Genomic DNA, 20,711 nt, shown 5'->3' with positions numbered 1-20,711 from the left:
AAGCTGACATGCTGCTAATACCATTTTCAATACATAAGGATGCTCTCAAAGCTCAACATTTAAAAGGAAGAAAATCTATTTGTTCCGAATTGTCCTGTTACTGGATTCAACATCTAAGCTCTGTAGCTTACACCCATCTGCCTTCTGTGATATAACACAGCTCCAACATTTAAAAAAAAAAAAAAGGGAGTGAAGAAATGAACTATTTATTGGGGCAAAAAGTAAACTACATAAACTAATGGTGTACTCAAGTGGATGGAGTAAATTTCTCTCTGTGTAATTTAAAATATTCAGTACTCCAACCTGATCATACAAAACTGAGCAGCTGATTTGGGAAGAATACCTTTTCAGTTGGTTTTGGAAGAATACCATCTCTGTGACTATTTCAGTTGTATGTTGGAGGGGTAAAATTGTCACTCATGTGAGGAAGGGGTATGTCCAAATCATAAAGAATTCAGGAACCTTAAAACTGGGGGTCAACTATTTATTGCACATGAATACAGCACTAAAGATAGCTGACACTCTATTCTTTCCTAGCAGACACTAATGGTCTGCATATCTTCAGTCCATTTGAGAGCAATGCTAGGAGGCTAATTTCCTCATTTTAGAAACAACTCACTTGAGCCAAATATAAACACAACCGAATGAACCTGCTACAGTAGATGTGACTGCATTTGAGTTGCACCCTTCTTCCAAGCCCCCTGGCTACTCCTTTTTTATTTTACCAGGTATTTTGCATACCACTGTTTTGCTCTGTGTCAGCCCTTCTCAGCAACATAGGTGGCAGATTCAGAACGTGATAGGCCTGTGATTGACTGTGGCTCCTGAGTGGGAGGGTTGGGTGTGAGAGGGATATGCATATTTTACTTATGAACTGGCTCTCTGACTGACACAGAAGGCATCTGGGGACATTAGCATAGGTGGGTTGCTTTTACCCACTGCTGGTGGTTTTTTCCTGTCATGGTTATATTTGTGAGGGTGAGGAGGGAGGAAGTCCTGAAGCAGAGTATTTTACTGATATATTCTCACTTGCAGCAATACCATTAAACTGAGTAATATACACACATTTGGTTTAAAACAGCAGAACAAAGTGGGAAGCTCCTCTTATCACACTGTACTTCCAGTGGATAAACATTTCACACAATAACCAGGTCAAGTTTCAGACCATAGTACCTCAGCGGACAGCAGTAAGGTCATTGTGACTTTGTAAATGTCATTAGCATGTAAATTCTCAGTTCTTAAATACCATCTATTATTAACAGGCAGTATTCCTGGTCTAATCAAAACCTGACTGCTATCATGTTTCAGAGAAAAATAAAGGCACATGGAATTTGTGTCTAAGTGAGAGGTAATATTTTTTGAAAATAAAGACTTGAACAGGAATGTAAGGCATTCTGGTTCTATCTTTCCTCAACGTGCCTCCAAGCCACTGAATAAAGGAGGGTAGCATGGACATGAACCACCTGCAGTCATTACTGTAGTGGCTGTAACTTTTTTAGATCCCCTAAGTTTTATTGAGGATCAAGAAAGGGAAGGAAGAGGCACCAAGAGGTCTGAACTTCCAATTCTTTTCTGACAAATTAAATAAGGAAAAGTGCAGTTCCCCACAGAATCTGTCAAAAGTCATATGTCCAGTAGGGCCTGACAAATGCTCATCTATGAAAATTCATAACACTGGCTGTGTCTACACTACCACCCTACTTGAAGGGAGCATGGTAAGTAGGGTGTTGGGAGTTTATTAATGAAGCGCTGTGGTGCATATGCAGCACTTCATTAAGCAAATTCCCCGCCATGGCAACTTTGAAGTGTCAAACTTAGAAGTGCCAGCTTGCGTCTAGCTGTGGCTCACCTGCTGGTACTTCGAATTAGCCCAGGCACTTCCAAGTACGGGCGGGTGAGCCGCAGCTAGACTCCAACCTGATCACCACAGCACTTCATTAATAAACTCCCAACACCCTACTTACCATGCTCCCTTCGAACTAGGGAGCTAGTGTAGACAAGCCCACTCAGTCTCAGAAACACCACCACCAACTGTGGGCGTTTTTCAAGGAGTAAACAAGTGAGGAAAAGCTTGGCTTCATCACTTGAAAGGGTGTGCCTAGGATTTTTCTGAAGTGTTTAAAAAAAAACACCTCCTTTCCAAAAGTGATACTCTTCACATGACTGTGAGCCAAGTTTTCAGATTTAGTTGGGCTTATGCAAGAGATTTGTTGAGGAATATGGCAGGCTCTTCTGTATCCCTATAACAACAGTTAATTTTGAAAGCACTTGGTACAAACACAGACATAAGGAATTTTTGTTAAACTTCGCATATCAAAAGAGCTTTAGAAAAAATGTCTTCAGAGATTCAGGAAGTCCTACTGGCTCCCTTTTAAAAATGCTCTCAATTCTGCACTTAGACTTACTAGATGCTGTGTACCTGGGTCTCTTCTCTTTCGCAGCACATTTTAGAACCATTCTATCGTGTTACTAGGAACTAGAGTTGTGCTTCATGCAAGCTGTTTTTATGCGAGTTATGAAACCACCACAAATATTTAGCTTTTGATTAGGTTCATAGAGAGAGAACGAAATATATGAAAGGGGCTCTTGGATGGGAGCTGGTCAGATAGGTGAGCTATCTGAGAGTTCGCATGGACATCTGATCAGCTAACACTGCAAGTGGAGTCTTCTTGCTAGAATCAGACTCAAAACAAGGTAGACTGGGTCAAGAAACTGGAGTAAGTTGATCTCAACCTTCTCAGTTTTTGATTACAAAATATATATTAAAGACAAGGCAATAATTGGAATCTGTCTGCTTAAAAAGATACCCACGTATGCTTCCTGATTTGTCCCAGGTTGTGATCAGAAGTAATGCATTGCCTGCCCATCTAGCTGCTTCCCTGCCTTTCACTGAGGAGGGCACAGGTCTATCTTAGTACTCAAAACTCTCCTGGAATCTCAGCAAGCAACCTACTTAAATTCAGAAGACTCCACATTTGTCTCACACAGCCATGCGCCTGCTTCCATAGACCCAGACAGCTGATCTGAGCAAATTTATCCACTAGGAAATGTGAAGACTTCTCTCAGTAGGAAATATTGGAGTGTAATGCTTGCTGTACACAATCTAGATTAATTAGATTCTGCCCAATCTGCAACAGCACCTTTGAACCAGACTCGTTGGAGACAAACACTTTTCTCTAAGAAATAAGATTGTAGAGGAGTTTTATGTTTGCTATATGATTATCATCTCCCCCATTTTTACATGGCATTAAAGATCAGTTTGCAATTGTGATAGCTCTCTCTACAGTTTCTCAGCCATTTCCACCATTACCACACGATTGCTGCTCTGAACGTTACAATGTTTTGCAGCATATTCCTTTCTAAACTCATCCTGACAGAACAAAGCAGCAGAAATGTAGCACTTCAAAGACTATTTATTAGATTACTATTTTACTTATTTAGATTACTAATTACTGTTTAATAAATAGTCTTTGAAGTGCTACATTTCTGCTGCTTTGCTTTGTTGGAGTACAGACTCACACGGCGACTTCTCTGTTACTATTCATCCTGACTGATTAGTGTATGTCTGTACATATATTCATCAGCAAACTGCACGCTGGTTTGTGAATATTTTGATTGTAAACTGCCATGAATCCTTCACTTCTGCACTGTAGCCTCCATCATGAGCTGGGACCCCCAGGAGGTGTTTCAGTCTTGTAAGTTACACACACGGGAGCCAGGAGCTATCAAGAGCCTCAGTCTGGCACTGGATAGTTCTCCATTCACATAGGTACTGTTGCATGTTGAATAGTAACAGAGAGTAAGCCGTGCTCGTCTATACACTATCAAAACAAAAAGCAGTCAAGTAGCACTTTAAAGACTAGCAAAATAGTTTATTAGGTGAGCTTTCGGGGGACAGACCCACTTCTTCAGACCGTAGCCAGACCAGAACTGGTCTGGCTACGGTCTGAAGAAGTGGGTCTGTCCCACGAAAGCTCACCTAATAAATTATTTTGCTAGTCTTTAAAGTGCTACTTGACTGCTTTTTGTTTTGATAGGTACTCTTGAACAACAGGCTGGAGGAAAGGAGGCACAATCAATCATTCTGTCATTAGGCAACAATGCTGCATTTTAAGATAAGAAGAGAGAAAAGTCCTATGCTGGAAGTAGACAGGAGGGGCAATTGTCACCTGTGTATCTCCTTCCCTCCTGCTGTTCTGTCAATAGACACAGGACAATGTGGCTAAGGAGGCCTCTGGGTTTTTACCTTGTTTGTGAGAAAGCAGTGAGTATTTGTCTCTGTTTGACTCAGCTATTGCTCCCTGAAGAGCTTTCTGTGGAAAACAGAGAGGCAGACAGAAGCAGCTGTACTTGGCTGTCTGCCTTCCACATCCTGAGCCAGAGCGTCTCGTGCAATGCAGCATCTGAGGAAATAGCTCTGGCAGAGAACTTAATTGTACCTTGGGAGTTGTCAAAGAATACTAGTTAAGACATTTTTCTTCATATTGATTTTATCTTTGAAGGTTGCTAGACCAAGCAATAGCTCTTCTAACATAAGGGCTGGAAGTAACATATGCCTGCATGGTAAATGGAATATATACGTTCTTCCTCAAGGGTCTGTCAACTAATCTGTCTGATTTGGGGGTACAGAGTGGGAAGACTCAGGCGGGTGACAGTGTTAGATCCCACTGCAACATCTGCTTTGGGAAGTGACAGAGAGATGTATGAAGTTCACAGACTAGCGACGCTGCTGATTGTAAACTATACTGCATGGGTACATGGAGCAAGCGGGAGGCTCTTTCACAGACAGCTTTCTAGCTATCTGGGGACACTGGCTACCAGGAACAAACTGCTTCAGGACCCTAGGAGCAGCCTGGGGGTCAGGGGGATGGGCTGAGTCTCAGCTGGATTGCGCGTATTAGCTCTATCTACACTACGAGATAAATTCTAATATCTTAATATTGATTTTGTAACCCTGGATTTTACAAATTCGAATTTGACTGTCCTCATCTCCTCACATGCTCCTCACAAAGTCGACTTATCGCTGCCACTCTCAAACAGCAAACATCGACTGTTGCAGCAGTACATTGTGGGAACCTGTCCCACAGTTCCCTCATTCCCGTAGCATCCTGGGTATGTTCGCTGGTATTTGACATCATCTTCCCAAACTGCATTGCCCTCATTCCCCTCCTGTGGTAAGCAAATGTCCATCTTTCCAGTCAAGAAAGGAAAAGTAGGGCATCAACCAAGATGGCAAAGGTAACCGAAATCTCTTTCTTCTGTGACTGAATTATCAAGGATTTTATAAAAATCAGCAAGCGTGTGTCTTCTCATCTGCCCATCCACTGACTGTCCCGCTCCCCACCCCGCAATTGCATCTGATCTCTGAAAATAACACAGGGACAATGAAAAACATAAAGAAAGAGTTGACAGTAAAGTTTTTGAAAAAAAAAAGTGTTGCCGAGAGGCTTCCCAGTTCATTATACAGCTTCTGTGCACAGTCTGTATTCTCACCTGGCCCTCCACCCACTCTTCCCTGCGTGAAGGGGGTGCAAAGTCAGAAGAAAGAGGATAGAAAAGGCTAGGAAAAAAGATTTTTTCTTCCCTCTTCACTACATAAAAACTGCTAACACAGGGGATAGCCCCGAAAATCTCAGCTGTCGGGGGAAGCAGCAAGCTTCCAAAAATCTTAACCGCTGGGGGAGACTTCCCCCACTGGTGGCATAAACCCCAAAATATTTTTTTGGGGGGGGGGCAGTTGAAGTAGTCTCCCCCTGTGGCAGAAAGGCCCCAAAAATCTTAGCCACCAGGGGGAGACTCCCCCCCCGACAGCTGCAAACTCCCCAAAATTCTTTCCCGCCCTTGGAGCCCTAATCGCACACAAGCCAGGACATGGTGCTGCCTGGTAGCATGGTCAGCACCGAATGGCAGGCATGTCCTTTTATTGGGTCAGAGGCTACTCACATGATGTGGTTAAGTGCAGGAAAGACCCCGACTGCATGGAGCCTGTGGGGGCAAGAAGGGGGTTCAGACACAAATGGAAACCGCTGAGAAGAAGTTTCTCAGACTTTTATGCAAGCATGACTCTAACAACAGTCTTGTTGCCATATGGTGCGGTGGGGCAGTGGCTGGCGCCAGGGAGCACAGAGAAAAAATGACAAGTGTAGAGACAGAACAATGAACTCTCTGCAGGGGCTATTTGTAATGGGTAGAAGCACTCACAGTGCTAATAGCAAAGAAAGAAAGACATTTCTCAGGCTCTCATAGAAACATGAGTCCACAGCTACAGACTTGCTGCTCCCGCTTTGAAATTCACTCTCTTCCTGCTTCCTAATTCTTGTGCACCTGAAGAGCAGCGGCCAGAGCGGAGCACTGAAGGGCAGTGTGGGTTACATACGGGACACCCCTGGAGGCTAATTAATTTGATCTTAAGATGTGGCGCTTCCACACTGGCCTTTATTGGAACTTTTAAATTCAAACTTGGCGCTAAACCCAGCTGGTTTCAGCGATGTTATGATGTCAATATTAGTGCCCCTTAAATTGAGCTAATGGTATTTAGAGTGAAGACAGTCATGTGGTAATATCGAGCTGACTGCCTTAAGTTCAAATTTCTCTTGTACCATAGATACAGCCTTAGTAGGAAGCCAGTGCTGATATTTGAGCATGGAGGCAGCACGCTCACAATGGCCTTTGGCTACAGGAGCAAAGTTACAATACTTAGCACCTGACTTTCAAGTGTTACATAATTATCCCTTATTTTGATCATTCTGATTTTCTGGCACCATATGGAAATTTGTAAGCTTAAATATTATTAAGCAATCTCCAGAATGGTCTAGTGGTTTGGGCATTAGCATGGGAGACTAGAAACCTAGATTCAGGTTGTGTATCCAGCCACAAAGTTCCTGTGTGGGTCACTGAGGCTTTGTCCATACTGTTCAGTTGACTGCGCAACTGTGGCAGCTCTTAAACATGGAAGCCTAGTCATGACACCAGTGCAGGAGGAGAGCTCTCCCAGCGATGTAGGTAAAACTCCTCTAGGAGGGGAACAGCTAACAACAGCACTGGGAACCTGTTTACACTCATGCTGTGCAGAGCTAGTAACTTGCTCCATTCAGGGATGTGAGTGAGTACATGTATGGTTTTTTTACATGCCTGAGCACGTTGTAAGGCAGTAAAATGGCAGTGTAGACAAGCCCTTATCTTCCCTGTGCTTTGGTTTCTTCTCTATAAAATGGGGATAAATAACGCTTCCCTACCTCATGCAGTTGTTATGAGGAGAACTACATTAAAGACTGTGGGGCACTAAGACAGTACGATAACAAGAGCCAGGGTGTTGTCCCACCAGTGTATCAAGAAACCCACCTTCTCCTAAGATAGAAGCTTGGCCAGCAATGCTTGCCTGTGTCAGTGTGTGTGAGAGAAAACAAGTCAGACAGTGTTTTAAAGACATGATCAAATAACACAAGGATTGTCTTACTTGTTTCTACAAAAATAGGGTATTACAGAGTTTCAGGTGACAGAACCCTCTTTGATGGCAGGATTTGTTTACATCCTTTGCACTCACAAAGTCACACATTTCTACAATTAATGTGACACATTTGATCTTTTTTATGTTATCTAGTGCTCTGAGAGATTTCAGAAGTCATATAGAAATGCACCCATTTCCTTTTTTAAAATTACAACACTGTTAAAAGGATTGTCGTTTAAACTATAGATGTGCACTTGATTTTACAGTAAACTCTTTCATAGTCAGCAACCCTGGGTCTGGGAGGTTGCTGGATATTCAAATATTCTGGATAAGAGAGAGGTATATTGAGCAATGCATAACACTAAAGAAAAACAAGATTTGATATGAAGAAAAACAAAAATGTATGCAGAGTACTTTATCAACAATAGTATTGTACACTGTAAACTTATACTGTATTTGTATTTACTTTCATTATATCGTACTTATAGAAAATGTAACTAAAATTTATTATGGTTAAAATGTCAGTTATCTGAGAGTTCTGAATAATAGAATGCCGGATATGAAAGAGTTTTATGTATATGCTACTATAACTAGAAGAGAATCTCGTGGGTATCTTCAATTTACGCTCATAGTGCAGTGTGGTATTAAACAGTCGAAGCGAATGTATCTAGCATAAAATTGACTCACATAGTATTCTGTGGGAAAAAAAAAGTACTACTATATGATTAGCAAATATAGGCTACAGTTAGACGAGATGATCCATATGGCCAGATGGTTGCACTATAGAAATCATTAGGGATCCACTAAATTGGACCTGTATGCAAAGTGAGGGGCATAAACTGCAAGAAGTCAATAAGCTCAAGATGGATTCAGGGAACTGCTTCCTCATTTGTTTAGGATATAGTTTCTTCCTATCCCACATAGGAGGGGGGGAAAATACAGTGTGCGCCTCTTCTTTCCTGAAGCATTGCCTAACAGGAACGAGTTATTTCTGCCAATGCATTTCACTATGGTGGGGAATTTTGGATCAGGACACAAATGTTGGAAGTATATACCACTTCCCAGAAAAACAATATAGTTGCTTTGTATGTTCTCTATGTTCAGCAGGACTGAGACTGGAGTTGGCTAGAAAATGTAATGATCTGCCTGTGAGAAATTTCAGTGGACAAATTATTTCATGCTAACTCCATATGAAGAGTCAAAGATTTAAAGATTTTCCATAGATGGGCTCATTCTAGGGTTTTATTTTTGAAGAACCGAAAGGGAATTTTTCAGCCTTCTCCTAACTCCTTGGACAGCTGCCTTTCCAAGATGCCCAACTCCCCTGGGGAAGCTGGACTCATAAGGTGTCAGGCAGGCCTGGGAGGGACTTCATGGGGAGCAGAGGCGGCCCAGGCAAGATGATTTGCTTTCTTGCCTGTGTGGTTTCCATCAAAAGTGTTGGCACACTACTTAGATTCCATCAAATCGGCATGTTCTGTCAGGAAACGGTTGTGCTGAAAAATTTTTGACCATGTCTAATCATGACCTGTGATGCATAATTGAGAATTGTGATTTCCAACAAGGATAGGGCCTTAGGGTACAAAATTCAAACTCTCTCAAATGAAGGTTACTTTGCATTTGGTTACTTAGCATGGATATAAAATTGGTATCTGCAAAAATGATCTGTGGATGTGCATAGACAGAGATATAAAATGGATATTTGTAAATTTGGAGGGTTCTGGTTACAAAGTTTTTATCTGCATTTGTATCCATAAAAATGAGCCACAGATATCTGCTTCCACATCTGCAGCTATAAAGTGGATATCCATGGATTTGCAGGGTTCTGTGAATATTTGATTTGGATAGACTCAGTGCTTTTTTTTGTCTGACTTGCTGGTACTGAGTACTGGCACCTCGGCTGCACTGGCCATGAGATTGGCTGGGGTTGAGGCGGGGGAGGGCCAGCTGAGTACTGGCACCTTTTTAAAAACAAAAGCAGAAAACAAACTAAAAAGGCACTGGGTAGACCTGTAAACTCTGATGCTCTGGGTAGCAAGTGAGCAACACTGTTCACATCTTCAATTTTGTCAGCCAAAATTGTATATTAGGTATTTTCAACTTTAAGAATACTTTACGTTTATTAGTGCTTTGTATGGTGAGGACTCCTGCTTCACCAGCTACATACCTACAGCATGCATGAAAAGCAGCCACCTGTCAGGCAGTTAAGTGGAAGCTTAACAGTGCACAGCACACTGTACAACATTTTGGCAGGGAAGGACAGCAGGGGAAATGCTCACCAAAGACACCAGAGCAAACTATTTCATCTATGTAGAATCATGAGGGTTTTCACATTCCAGCAGAAGTTCAGTTTTAACTGACTTTTTTGCATGCAATTTTCATCATCAGCGACACATAAAATTACGTATATGCAGAGCAGCTGAAGGGTAGGGAGGGGACCTGTCTTGGGGCCCTTTAAGTCACCCCTGAGCACTATATGGTGCATTCCACAGCCTGGGAAGTGCACTGGGAATGGTGCTGGGGGTGGGTGGCATGGTCCAGGCAGCGCTGAAAGATGGCTGCCCCCAGCCCTGCCCCTTCTGCCTGAGGCCCTGCCTCTTCTCTGACTGCAGAGCAGGACTCTCCCCCACACCTTGCCAGGGGGTCCTTGGAGTCTTTCAGCTCCCCTGCGTACAGGTCATAAAACTGCCATACAAAGCTCTTAACTAAACATAGTGGAGGGGAGAATAAACAGGGAAGGTGTGAAGGGTGTAAACTGAAATAGTGGAAAAAATCAGTATAATGTAGTAGCAGTTCTTTGGATTTAAGAAAAGACACAGATACATAACTATGCTGAGGCAGTAGAGGGATCTGCAAACAGCACCCAGAATTAAGGCTGAGGTGGGCTCTTCTTTTTGAAGAAATGTTGGTGGGAAGTAGTAAGAGTTAAGGAGGGATTTTAAATGAGGAAGCCTTTTGTGCAAAGTTAAAGCTCTAGTCCTTCAGGAAGTCACTGCCTTTACGTGCACACCTTGAGCATTCTATTCTCCTTTGTTCCTCTCCCCCCCACACTTTCAAGTTTTCAGCTAAACATTTTCATAAGTACACAAGGATTTTAGGAACCTAAGTCCCATAGGGCTTCAGATTCTAATGCCACTGTGTTTCAATGAGACGAGTCTAAGTTACTTTTGGAAGCAGAACTTCTAGCTTCCTACTTTAGCGCTTTTGAAAATTTTACCAGCGTCTTTTTCCATCTTCTGAGCCCCTGTAGCACGGAACTATTTTAACAAGGTTACTTTTTTCCCCCCTAGTGAAGAAATAACAATATAAAGAAGTATCATAAAGACACTGATCCTTTCAGGACAGGCATTTCTTTCCAATTTTGCTATTCTCTGTCTTGAATCTCACATATTAATGTTATATTTAGAATCACCATTTTATCTTTAAATCTTTCCCCATTCTCTAAATTAAGCTCATTATAAAAAGGTGACCCATGATATGGAGTACAAGAAGAAGTCCTGTGGCCCTTATAGACTAACAGATATTTTGGAGCATAAGCTTTCGTGGGCAAAGACCTGCTTATGCTCCAAAATATCTGGTAGTGTATGAGGTGCCACGGGTCTTCTTGTTCTTGAAGATACCGACTAACATGGCTATGTTTCTGATACATATGGAGTACAAGAACAGAGTTAACACTGACCACACAGCTAGAGATACTGATTTTTACAGACAAGATCTGTGCTAACAATAAAATTTGGACCTGCATCCCATCTACAAGTATGGTCTCTGGATGCAAAGCAGATTTGCACAGCACTGCTCAAGTTTACATAATTTTGCTGCAGTTTTTCCATTATTATTTCTCCCACTCCAACTCTGGAACCAGAAGTGATATAACTTCTCCCTCCTCTTAAATTATGGGAACCAGGACAAAAGGGAGCAGCATTTTTGTTGCATCAAAGGAAGATCTGACCTTTCATTTTGCCTCCACTTAAGAGATAAGAAGCCTGCTTCTAGTCTCATTTACACCCGTTTAAACGAGCCATCAACGGATTATATGAGTGAAAACTATTCTCAGTAGACTCAGAAACATCTATGCTGCTTGCAAACCAGCATTGGACCCCATAGTATCCTGTCCTTTTAAGGAATCTCCCAACAAAGGGTTTAGAGGTTTTATTTTACTCAAGATCCAGTCCATAAAGATGATAAATTTAGCTCTCTCCAGTGCTGTGCTGTTCTGAAGCTGCAGGAGTGTGTGTGTGTGGGAGGGGATGGAGGCAAAAAAAGATTCAAACCACTAACAAAACACACTAAAATAAGCTGAGAGAGAACTTCATAGTTACTTTACTAACTAGTAACAGAGGTAACCGAGTGATTCTGTACTCCAACAAAACAAAGCGGCACAAATGTAGCACTTTAAAGACTAACAAAATGATTAATTCGGTGAGGAGCTTTTGTGGGACAGACCCACTTCTTTAGATCGGAAGAAGTGGGTCTGTCCCACCAAAGCTCATCCCTGGATAAATCGTTTTGTTAGTCTTTCAAGTGCTACATTTCCCCTGCTTTACAACTAGACCTTCAAACCCACCAAGAAGTCCTGTGGCACCTTGTAGGCTAAGAAGATATTTTGGAGCACAAGCTTTCGTCGGCAAAGACCCTTTTTCATCAGATGCCTGAAGTCTTTGCCCACGAAAACTTGTGCTCCAAAATATCTGTCCGTCTACAAAGTGCCACAGAACTGCTTGGTGGTTTTGAAGATCCAGCCTACCTCGGCTCCCCCTCTGAGAACTAGACCTTGTACAAAAGAAGCTTTGCTGAAGGCTCCCACTGGAGGCAAACTCGACACTGCACTCCCGCAGTCAGGCCTCTGCCGGCAACACGAGCACTAGCCCTCAAGCTTTAGAGAAAGCCTGAGCTCAGCTCTCCTCAGCCCTACTCGCGGGCTTTGCCTTGCAAAACGAGCCCCCCGCAGCTGTGGTATACACAGATTGCAAACGGAGTTCCCACGCTCTCCTGATTTCCCAGGAGCACCGCGAGCCGGGCGCCACTCCTGCAACGCTGGGGTCTCGCCACTAACTCAACAGCTGCGCAAGGAAACAGCAAAACCCTAAGGTAGCCAGGGGTTAGCACCAGACAAACGGGCAGGAACGTTCCCTTCTCCTCCCGTCCCTACGCTCAGTTCAGCACCCGGCCGCAGGCAGCAGAGACGTTCCACCCGCTCCGGCGGATACTTACAGGAGGCCGCCACCTTTGTGGTCACTTTTATTGGCAGCTCGTCCCGGTTTTAGCTCTTCCCCTTCAGACTGCTGGTCAATCATCAGCCCCGTCCGCGGAGAGCAGCCGCGTGGCTCCTCTCCCCTTACTCCCGCCAATGGAAAGAGAGTGCAGCTCCCCCCTCCCTGTCACACGACTCGCGTCGGAAACTCCAGAGCAAAGGCAGCCAAACTCTTTGGCTGGAGCTAGCCCGAGCAGGTTCCAACTGGTCCTAGCAGCTGGAGCTAAGGGCCAAGAGGAGGAGGAAAAAGCGAGACAAGAGACACCCTTTTCCCCACCCCCCGGGGAAGGGGGAGGCGGAAGAGAAGGCGAGGGAAAGCCCGTCCAACAAGTCTTTCTGGCACAAGGAACTAAGGAGCCAAGCAGGTGAAACCACGGTGCTAACAATTCACAGCGGCTGTACCTTTCAAAGGGCACTGGCGCTGGAGTGCAGCTCCATAGTGGAATTGAATGCTGCTCCTCGTCCATCCTGACAAGCCCTGGCTTTATCGAGCTTAAGACATTACACCAGTGGCAAAGCTGTAAGGCAACACGCTGTGATCATGTCCTTTAGGGGCTGGTCTATTAGCCAATTTGAATTATTCAAACAGGATATTGCCTCATCCGGCACAGCCTCCTGATTACTTAAACAAAAGGGTTATTTAATGTTTCATGTGGGAATGACAACATGGCCAGAGATGCAAGTGGCTGTGCCCTTAACCCTTTGCTGGGTTTGTTGTTTATTTGGGTTTGTTTTCAGAGCAGACAGAAGGCATGGAGTAGTGGTAGAGTTACCATATAAAAAGGTATCAGGGAGGTAGCCCAGTAAGTCTGTACCTTCAAAAACAAGAAGTCCTGTGGCATCTTATAGACTAACAGATATTTTGGAGCATAAGCTTTCTGGGGAAAGACCTGCTTCATCAGAGGCATCACAGAATCACAGGCACATTCTCATGTTCCTCAACTAACATCATACATGCCATCATGTGCCAACAATGCCCAGATGCTTTGTATATTGGACAGACTTCAAACGCTCTTAGACAAAGAGTTCATGGGCACAAAACAGACATAAAAACACTCCTGATTCACAAACCTGTCAGTCAGCACTTTAATGGAGCGGCCCATTCTGTTAATGACCTGAAAGTTTGTGTCTCACTGAAGAGGAATTTTCACAGCGCTTTGGAAAGAGAGGCTGCTGAACTCTCTTTTATATTCAAATTCGACACTTTTACATGTGGTTTGAACTGGGATGGAAATTTGCGAGGTCATGAGAGGGGATCTTATGCATACTTAGCTTTATCTAATTCTTGACCCCCCCACCCTTCTGCACCTCTACTTTCTGATTTGCTCACCTTGATATTTTTCTGATTTGTCAACCTTGATTACTATTTTTGGTTCTCTGTGCCTTAAATATTAAGTCTGTTCTGGTATGGCTATGGTCTGAAGAAGTGGGTCTGTTCCACGAAAGCTCGTCACCTAATACATTATTTTGTTAGTCTTTAAAGTGCTACTGGGCTGCTTTTTTGTTTTGATAGTATATAGACTAGCACAGCTTTCTCTCTGCTATGATTAAGAGGGTTTATAACAACAGTATTAACATACTGCATTACTACAGACTTCATGAATCTGCCAAAGTGGGTTCCAGCCCCATGAAAGTTTGTGCCCAAATAAATTGGTTAGTTTTGCACTTTTAAAGTGTATTTCATTCTGAAGAACCTCAGAGTGCATCACAAAGGATGCCACTTGTCTTGTAAATTGCAGAGTCTATCTGCATGGAGACTGTTGGAAATCAATGGTGTTATGTATAAGTACAACAGTCTTGTCCTATGCAACAAATGCAGAAAAAGGCTTAAATACTTACACATCCTGGAGGGTGGCAGTCAGCCTTCAGGCAGTAAATGAAACGGTTATTGGGAGTTGGAGGAAGAGGTGAGGAGGCGGCGAAGAACATTGGGTAAAAACTTCTATCTACATTTACCAAAAAGACTTGCAATCTCTATGGGTTAAAAATTACAGCACTTTTTGGTGTGTAAAGAAAACCTGAGAGGGGCTGGGGAGCAGAGTTCTTATTTTATGGTTTGCATATTAGACTCTCTGGTCTCCCAGGACTGAAAGTTTTCAGGTGTCTAAAGAAGGAGTGTGTCTAAAGAAGGAGTGCAGTTGTGACATCACAAAGGCCTTGGGGAGGCCGGCTGCAACTATGGTGGCCAGGAGCCCAGCCAAGGCTGGCATGCTGGTCTGGGACTCCCTTTGGTCCCTGGCTCTTGGCTGTGAGCTTCAGGACCATGGATGGGCTCTGCTCAGCTGTGTGCAGAGTGCAGCACCACAGGCCTCAGCAGCTGTTCAGGGAGGGGGTGTTTGGGAGGGTCCCTGGAGCTCCCAGAAGGGCTTTCTGGCCATGCCACCTCTTTCCAGCCCCATTCTTTCAAAACAGCACTTATGGCTGTGTGGATGCTCTCTTTTGAAATTCCAGATGGCTCTTTTGATCCGCTTTTTGTGTGTGGATGTGATCTTTTGAAAGATGATCTTCCAGAAGCGTAGTGTAGATGCACCACAAGGTCTTCCTGTAAATCCAGGGAAGCTCAAAGATCTACATTTCTGCTATTTCTAACATAAGCAAATATGGACATTTTGGGAACTTCACAAGAGTCATTCAGCACTTTCTAGGTTTATGTCCCAAGATTTACCTGTGATTGTTAGTGTAGGCAGTACCCTGCAGAAGTCTGCCAAAGTACTGGTGATGTGGACCCTCTCTTTTAGTATAACTTGCCAGAATGATTCACGAGAATAATTTATGAGGTGGTGGTTTCTTCCTCTGTCTAGCAACATCCTAGGTGGGCATGACAGCTCCAAGGACCCATCCCATGCAGCAAATATACAGAAGGATCAAATGTCAGACCCCCCACCTGTACTCAGCAGCATGCTGCTATATTTGCAGGGAAAGTGTAATATTAAATGGCGGCATTTCACAAAGAGGCTTGTGTATGCTAGCAATGAAATATAAATGAGAGTATAAAAATAAATATCATAGGTTTAAAAGTGTGGACTTTATACCTATTTGAATGTATTATAAAGACTAAAATATATTTATTTTAAAAATCCCATATAAAACTTTTTCATGGCATCTAAAGTGTATGCTATGAATACGTTTGCCAAGCACTTTAAAGACTAAAAAATTATTTATTCGGTAAAGTGGAAGGTGTAAAAGCGTAAGGTGGAAAATTTACCTGCTTATATGTGCTAATAGGAGGGGGATTCTGTGCATGCCCTACACAAGTGGAAAAGTAGAACATGTCTGTCACTGGCAGGAGGAACTCAGCAGTGGCAGTCCCAATCTGTTGCTGTATACAGCAGCACCGTGGAGAGGTGGGAGATCTCTGTTCAGATGCTTTCTTTTCATCAGGCAGAGAGGGAAATTGAGCTGGGGTCTGTCACAGCATGGCTGAGTACCTCAACTACTACCCTAAAGTTTATCAGCAAGGTCTCCTCCTCAGAACGCCACAAATGGACTGCGGGTGAGACACGCAGGGATCTGCCTAGCTACAGCTGGGTCAACAATTGCACTGAGGCTGAGGTGTGAGATTGGTGTTAGGTGTCACTGCCTCAGGCAAAAGCCTGACTCAGAAAGTAGGCATCTTAGAAGACAAAGCAAAAAGGAGCTGCTGAGTGAGTCTGGGACCCAGGGCACCGGGTGGGGCTTTTGTGGATGTCAGTGGCACCTGAAAGTGGGATTCTAGGCACCTCTATCTCTTCGTGGATGTGGGGCTCCATTCGTCACTTTTAAAATGGGGAGCAGTAGCACACCCCTAACTCACAGGAGTGATTCAGGATTCTCCAGAACTGAAGAAGTGGGTCTGTCCCATGAAAGCTCACCACCTAATAAATTATATCATTCATCTTTAAGGTGCTACGGGACTGGTTGTTTGTTTTGGAAAGATACAGATTAACACAGCTACCTCTCTGAGACTATTCACAGGAGTGATGTGAGTCCTCCAGACACTATGGTAAAGGGGACCATGTGAGGAATGGATGTATTGTCTTTTCCTCTCTTAAAAGAGGTTTGATGTTTGAATGAGGAGCACACGTTGTATACAAAGGTGCAGAATGATAGCACTGAAATACAGTCATTCCATCAGTCACAGAAAAAATTATCGTCAGTAGAGTAGCAGCTTTTGGAGCTCCTCTACCATCCCCAGACAATTTAAACAAGGATTTCTTGTTTACACTGGCAGCTACGAATGAAGGCTGAATGGGGCTTAAGCCACCTGTTAAATTTCCTCCTTTAATTCTTTAAAGAAATAAAAGGCCTCCATGGCAGTGACCCCTTTTTCCTTACCCCGCCTCTCTGGCTGTTGTGGCAGTGGAGAGAAGGGAGAAAAGTAAAACTTCAGGCCAGCACTATACATAGGGCCCTACCAAATTTATCATAGAATCATAGAACAATAGAGCTGGAAGAGACCTAAAAAAGCCATCAAGTCCAGCCCCCTGCCCTAGGCAGGACCAAACCCATCAGATCAGCCCAGCCAGGGGGCTTTGTCAAGGTGAGACTTAAACACTTCCAGGGATGGAGACTCCACTACTTCACTGGGTAGACCATTCCAGTGCTTCACCACCCTCCTGGAGAAAAAGTGTTTCCTAATGTTCAACTTGGACCTTCCCAACTGCAACTTGAGACCATTGTTCTGTGTTCTGCCATCCGTGTCACTGTCTCTCTCTAGCCTCTTTGCAACTTCCCTTCGATAAGTTGAAGGCTGTTATCAAGTCCTCCCTCAGTGTTCTCTTCTGCAGACTAAACAGTGCCAATTCCCTCAATCTTTCTTCAAATGTCATATGCTCTAGCTCCCTAATTATTTTGGTCGCCCTCCGCTGGACCTTCTCCAGTGTATCCACATCCTTCCTATAACTGGGGGCCCAGAACTGGACACAGTACTCCAGATGCGGCCTCACCAAAGCCAAATAAAGAGGAATAATCACTTCTCTGGATCTACTGGCAACGCTCCTCTTGATGCAACCTAATATGCCATTAGCTTTCTTGGCTACAACTGCACATTGTTGACTCATGTCCAGGTTCTCGTCCACTACAACTCCCAGATCCTTTTCTGCAGAACTACGACCAAGCCAGTTGGACCCCAGCCTGTAACAATGCTTGGGATTCTTCTGGCCCAAGTGCAGGACTCTGCACTTGTCCTTATTGAACCTCATCAGATTTCTTGCAGCCTAGTCTTCGAATTTGTCTAAGTCACTCTGGACCCTATCCCTACCTTCCAGCGTATCTACCTCTCCCCCTAGCTTAGTGTCATCCGCAAACTTGCTGAGGGTGCAATCCAACCCCTCATCCAGGTCATTGATAAATATGTTGAACAGAACAGGACCCAGAACCGACCCTTGGGGCACTCCACTAGAAACTGACCGCCATCCCGACTTCGAGCTGTTGATCACTACCTGCTGGGCCTGACCTTCTAGCCAGCTTTCTATCCATCTTACCGTCCATTTATCCAATCCACATTCCTTTAACTTGCTGACAAGAATATTGTGGGAGACCATATCAAAAGCTTTGCTAAAGTCAAGATAAATCGCATTCATTATGGACCACTGAATCAATTTTGCAGTCATAGGATTTTAAAAATCCTGAGGAAAATGTAATGAATTCATATGAAATTTCACAGTATTATAATTGTACAGGTCCTGAACCAAAGGGAATTGTTGGGGAGAGGTCACATCGCTCTTGTGTGAGTGGGGGAGGGTTGCAGGGGCTAAGTTACTGTTACCCTGGCTTTTGCCTTAGAGTGGTGGCAGTGGTGCCTTCAGAGCTGGGTGCTTGGCCACCAGCTGCCACTCTCTGGCTGCCTGGCTTTAAAGGCAGTGCAGAAGTAAGGGTGGCAATACTATGTTCCCCCTGCACCCCTCCCCCCCCGAAAAATAACCCCTTGAACCCCCTGAAATTTGGGTCAGGGCTCCCAATTTGAGAAATGCTGTTCTCCCCAATTAAATACACATAATAGAAGGTAAAAGCACACGCAGACCAGTTTTCATAGTACATGAATTTTTCATGGCCATGGTTTTGGTAGGACTTACATATGCAGCATAATCAGGCAAGGTTAGGGCTGACAGCGTCCTCAGCACAGCAGCATCATATAATGCAGTCAAGGGAAGAAGGAGACACCAGCTTAATACTCCTTATCCTGAAGTACATAGTAATGCAGAGCCACACATGCTCACGATCACGGGGATGCCTTTTCAGTCCCCTTTGGGGACTAAGAACTGTTGTCTCAAAGGACCATGAGTCACTGAGAGGCATTCACCTCTGCAGGGGGTCTCCAGCACAGTGATGGATAATGTGATCTCTGTGAGTTGGACATGATAGGCATTTCAGACACAGGTTTAATTTTTCCCAAAATTCTGGCAGGTAGGTTATTGCAATAACAATGGGGCTATTTGAAATGTTCACATCTTTGCAGCTATGAGGATTCACCAAATGCTTTCATATGCATATGTTTATATATCACTATTAGTTTTGAGAAACCAAAACCAGGCTGATGATCTTTTGCAAAACCAAAACATTAATGTCTTACAAAGCCAAAACCATTCCTGCTTCTGCTCATCCCTGCTAAATTATTAGGTACCATATAAGAATTATAAGTTTGGATTGCATAAAGGAGAAACTGATTCTAGTTTGCCAAGTATGTCTGTTACTCTCTTTGGGATTCCAAATGAGGAAAATAGTGGACCTGTGCAAATACCTTTTGTATTCATTTTGTAATAAAAATCAAACTTTGGTTAATAGTTGTTTGCACAAATCCATTGATGTGTATGCCATTGCCTTCCACAGCATAGGTGAAACATGATATGTAGCTTGCAATCAAGAGTTGTCCAAAACTGAACAGAAGCAGGAAAAGTTGGGGGTATACAAATAAGTAAGAAAATGCTAAAACTGTCTTGTGGCGTATCACACAGAATAAAGGAGAGGGACGTGTGTGTGGTCAACTGCCTAGGTCACAGCACAGTGGGGGCCAGAGTGCTCCATAATGCTGCCATGAAACTGTGCAGAAGAATTTGTCTAGCACTAAATACTAGGTGTCAAAGTAAAGTTGCGATACCCAGAAAGTGGAAGGCAAACACAGACCATTAAGAGCAGAACCATGTTTTTGGTTTTATAGCACACACCAACATCCACTTAGAAAAGTCCATGGATGAACAAAAAGTGTCCTGTAAGCAACTTCAAAGTAAGAGGCTTAAAGCCAGACAAAGAAGCAATACGATCACCAAATTACTCTTGCAGCAGGACCCAAGAACTTCCGAATCACAAGACCACATATACAGTTACCTGTCGTGCCCTTTTCATGGATAGATTCTCTGTAACTTGAAGTCTTTAAATCATTATTTGAGTACTTCAGTAACTCAGCCAGGGGTTGGGGGTCTCCTACAGAAATGGGCTGGAGAGGTTCTGTAGACAACATTGTGCAAGAGGTCAGACCAGATGACCATGATGGTACTCCTGACCTTTGAGTCCATAAGTCTGTAGTAGGAGTCTGAAGTATCCTATCAGGGTCATTTCAATGACAAAGATAAGATTAGATAAAGACTTTTCACTAAGCCCCACAAATGCGAGACATGAGCAGGCTATAACTGCAACCACATAGATACAAAAATTGTGCAGGAAAGAAACATGTAATTCAGACATGTGGAAAGGTGTTGAAACCACAGCATGACTTCTAATTCTATTACACATGCTAAAGAGCCATTCCTATTAGGAACACAAGCATGTCAATGAAGTGTTGTGAATCATGTGCAAATTCTCTAGCACACAAAGCCTGTACAAAGGGCAGAAAGTAAGTCAAAGTCCTGGACAGGTTTTAGAAGCTAAGCAACTACCTGGGACTCGAGTTGAGCAAACCATGCACTGTGAACAGTTGGGCAAATTTAGCCTGTTCTTGTCTGATTATTATTATTTTTACATAACATTTTTTTTGGAATTTGGTGGATGCTTTATGCATTCAGCTATGACTATTGTTTTGTGGCAAGGCAAGGTGCCCCA

General features: G+C 43.5%; 1 protein-coding gene across 5 annotated transcripts in view; it reads right to left on the bottom strand.

Moving 5' to 3' along the window:
* GRAMD2B (GRAM domain containing 2B) overlaps positions 1-20,711 on the bottom strand; it is a 66,943-nt gene that overhangs the window by 33,366 nt on the left and 12,866 nt on the right. Inside the window, exon 1 of one of the 5 annotated variants that reach the window (XM_074995021.1) lies at positions 13,101-13,180. The exons of 1 other annotated variant lie outside the window; for it this stretch is intronic. In XM_074995021.1, coding sequence (XP_074851122.1) covers positions 13,101-13,165 — 65 coding nt within the window. In that variant the 5' untranslated portion in view covers positions 13,166-13,180. Of the gene's footprint in view, positions 1-12,658; positions 12,777-13,100; positions 13,181-20,711 lie in introns of those variants that run through there. 3 more of the 5 variants (XM_074995020.1, XM_074995023.1, XM_074995022.1) reach the window with 3 other exon arrangements.

This window comes from Carettochelys insculpta, chromosome 5 (assembly GCF_033958435.1).
Source record: "Carettochelys insculpta isolate YL-2023 chromosome 5, ASM3395843v1, whole genome shotgun sequence".
Lineage (NCBI taxonomy): Eukaryota > Metazoa > Chordata > Testudines > Carettochelyidae > Carettochelys > Carettochelys insculpta.
This window is presented reverse-complemented; position numbering and strand designations above follow the sequence as displayed.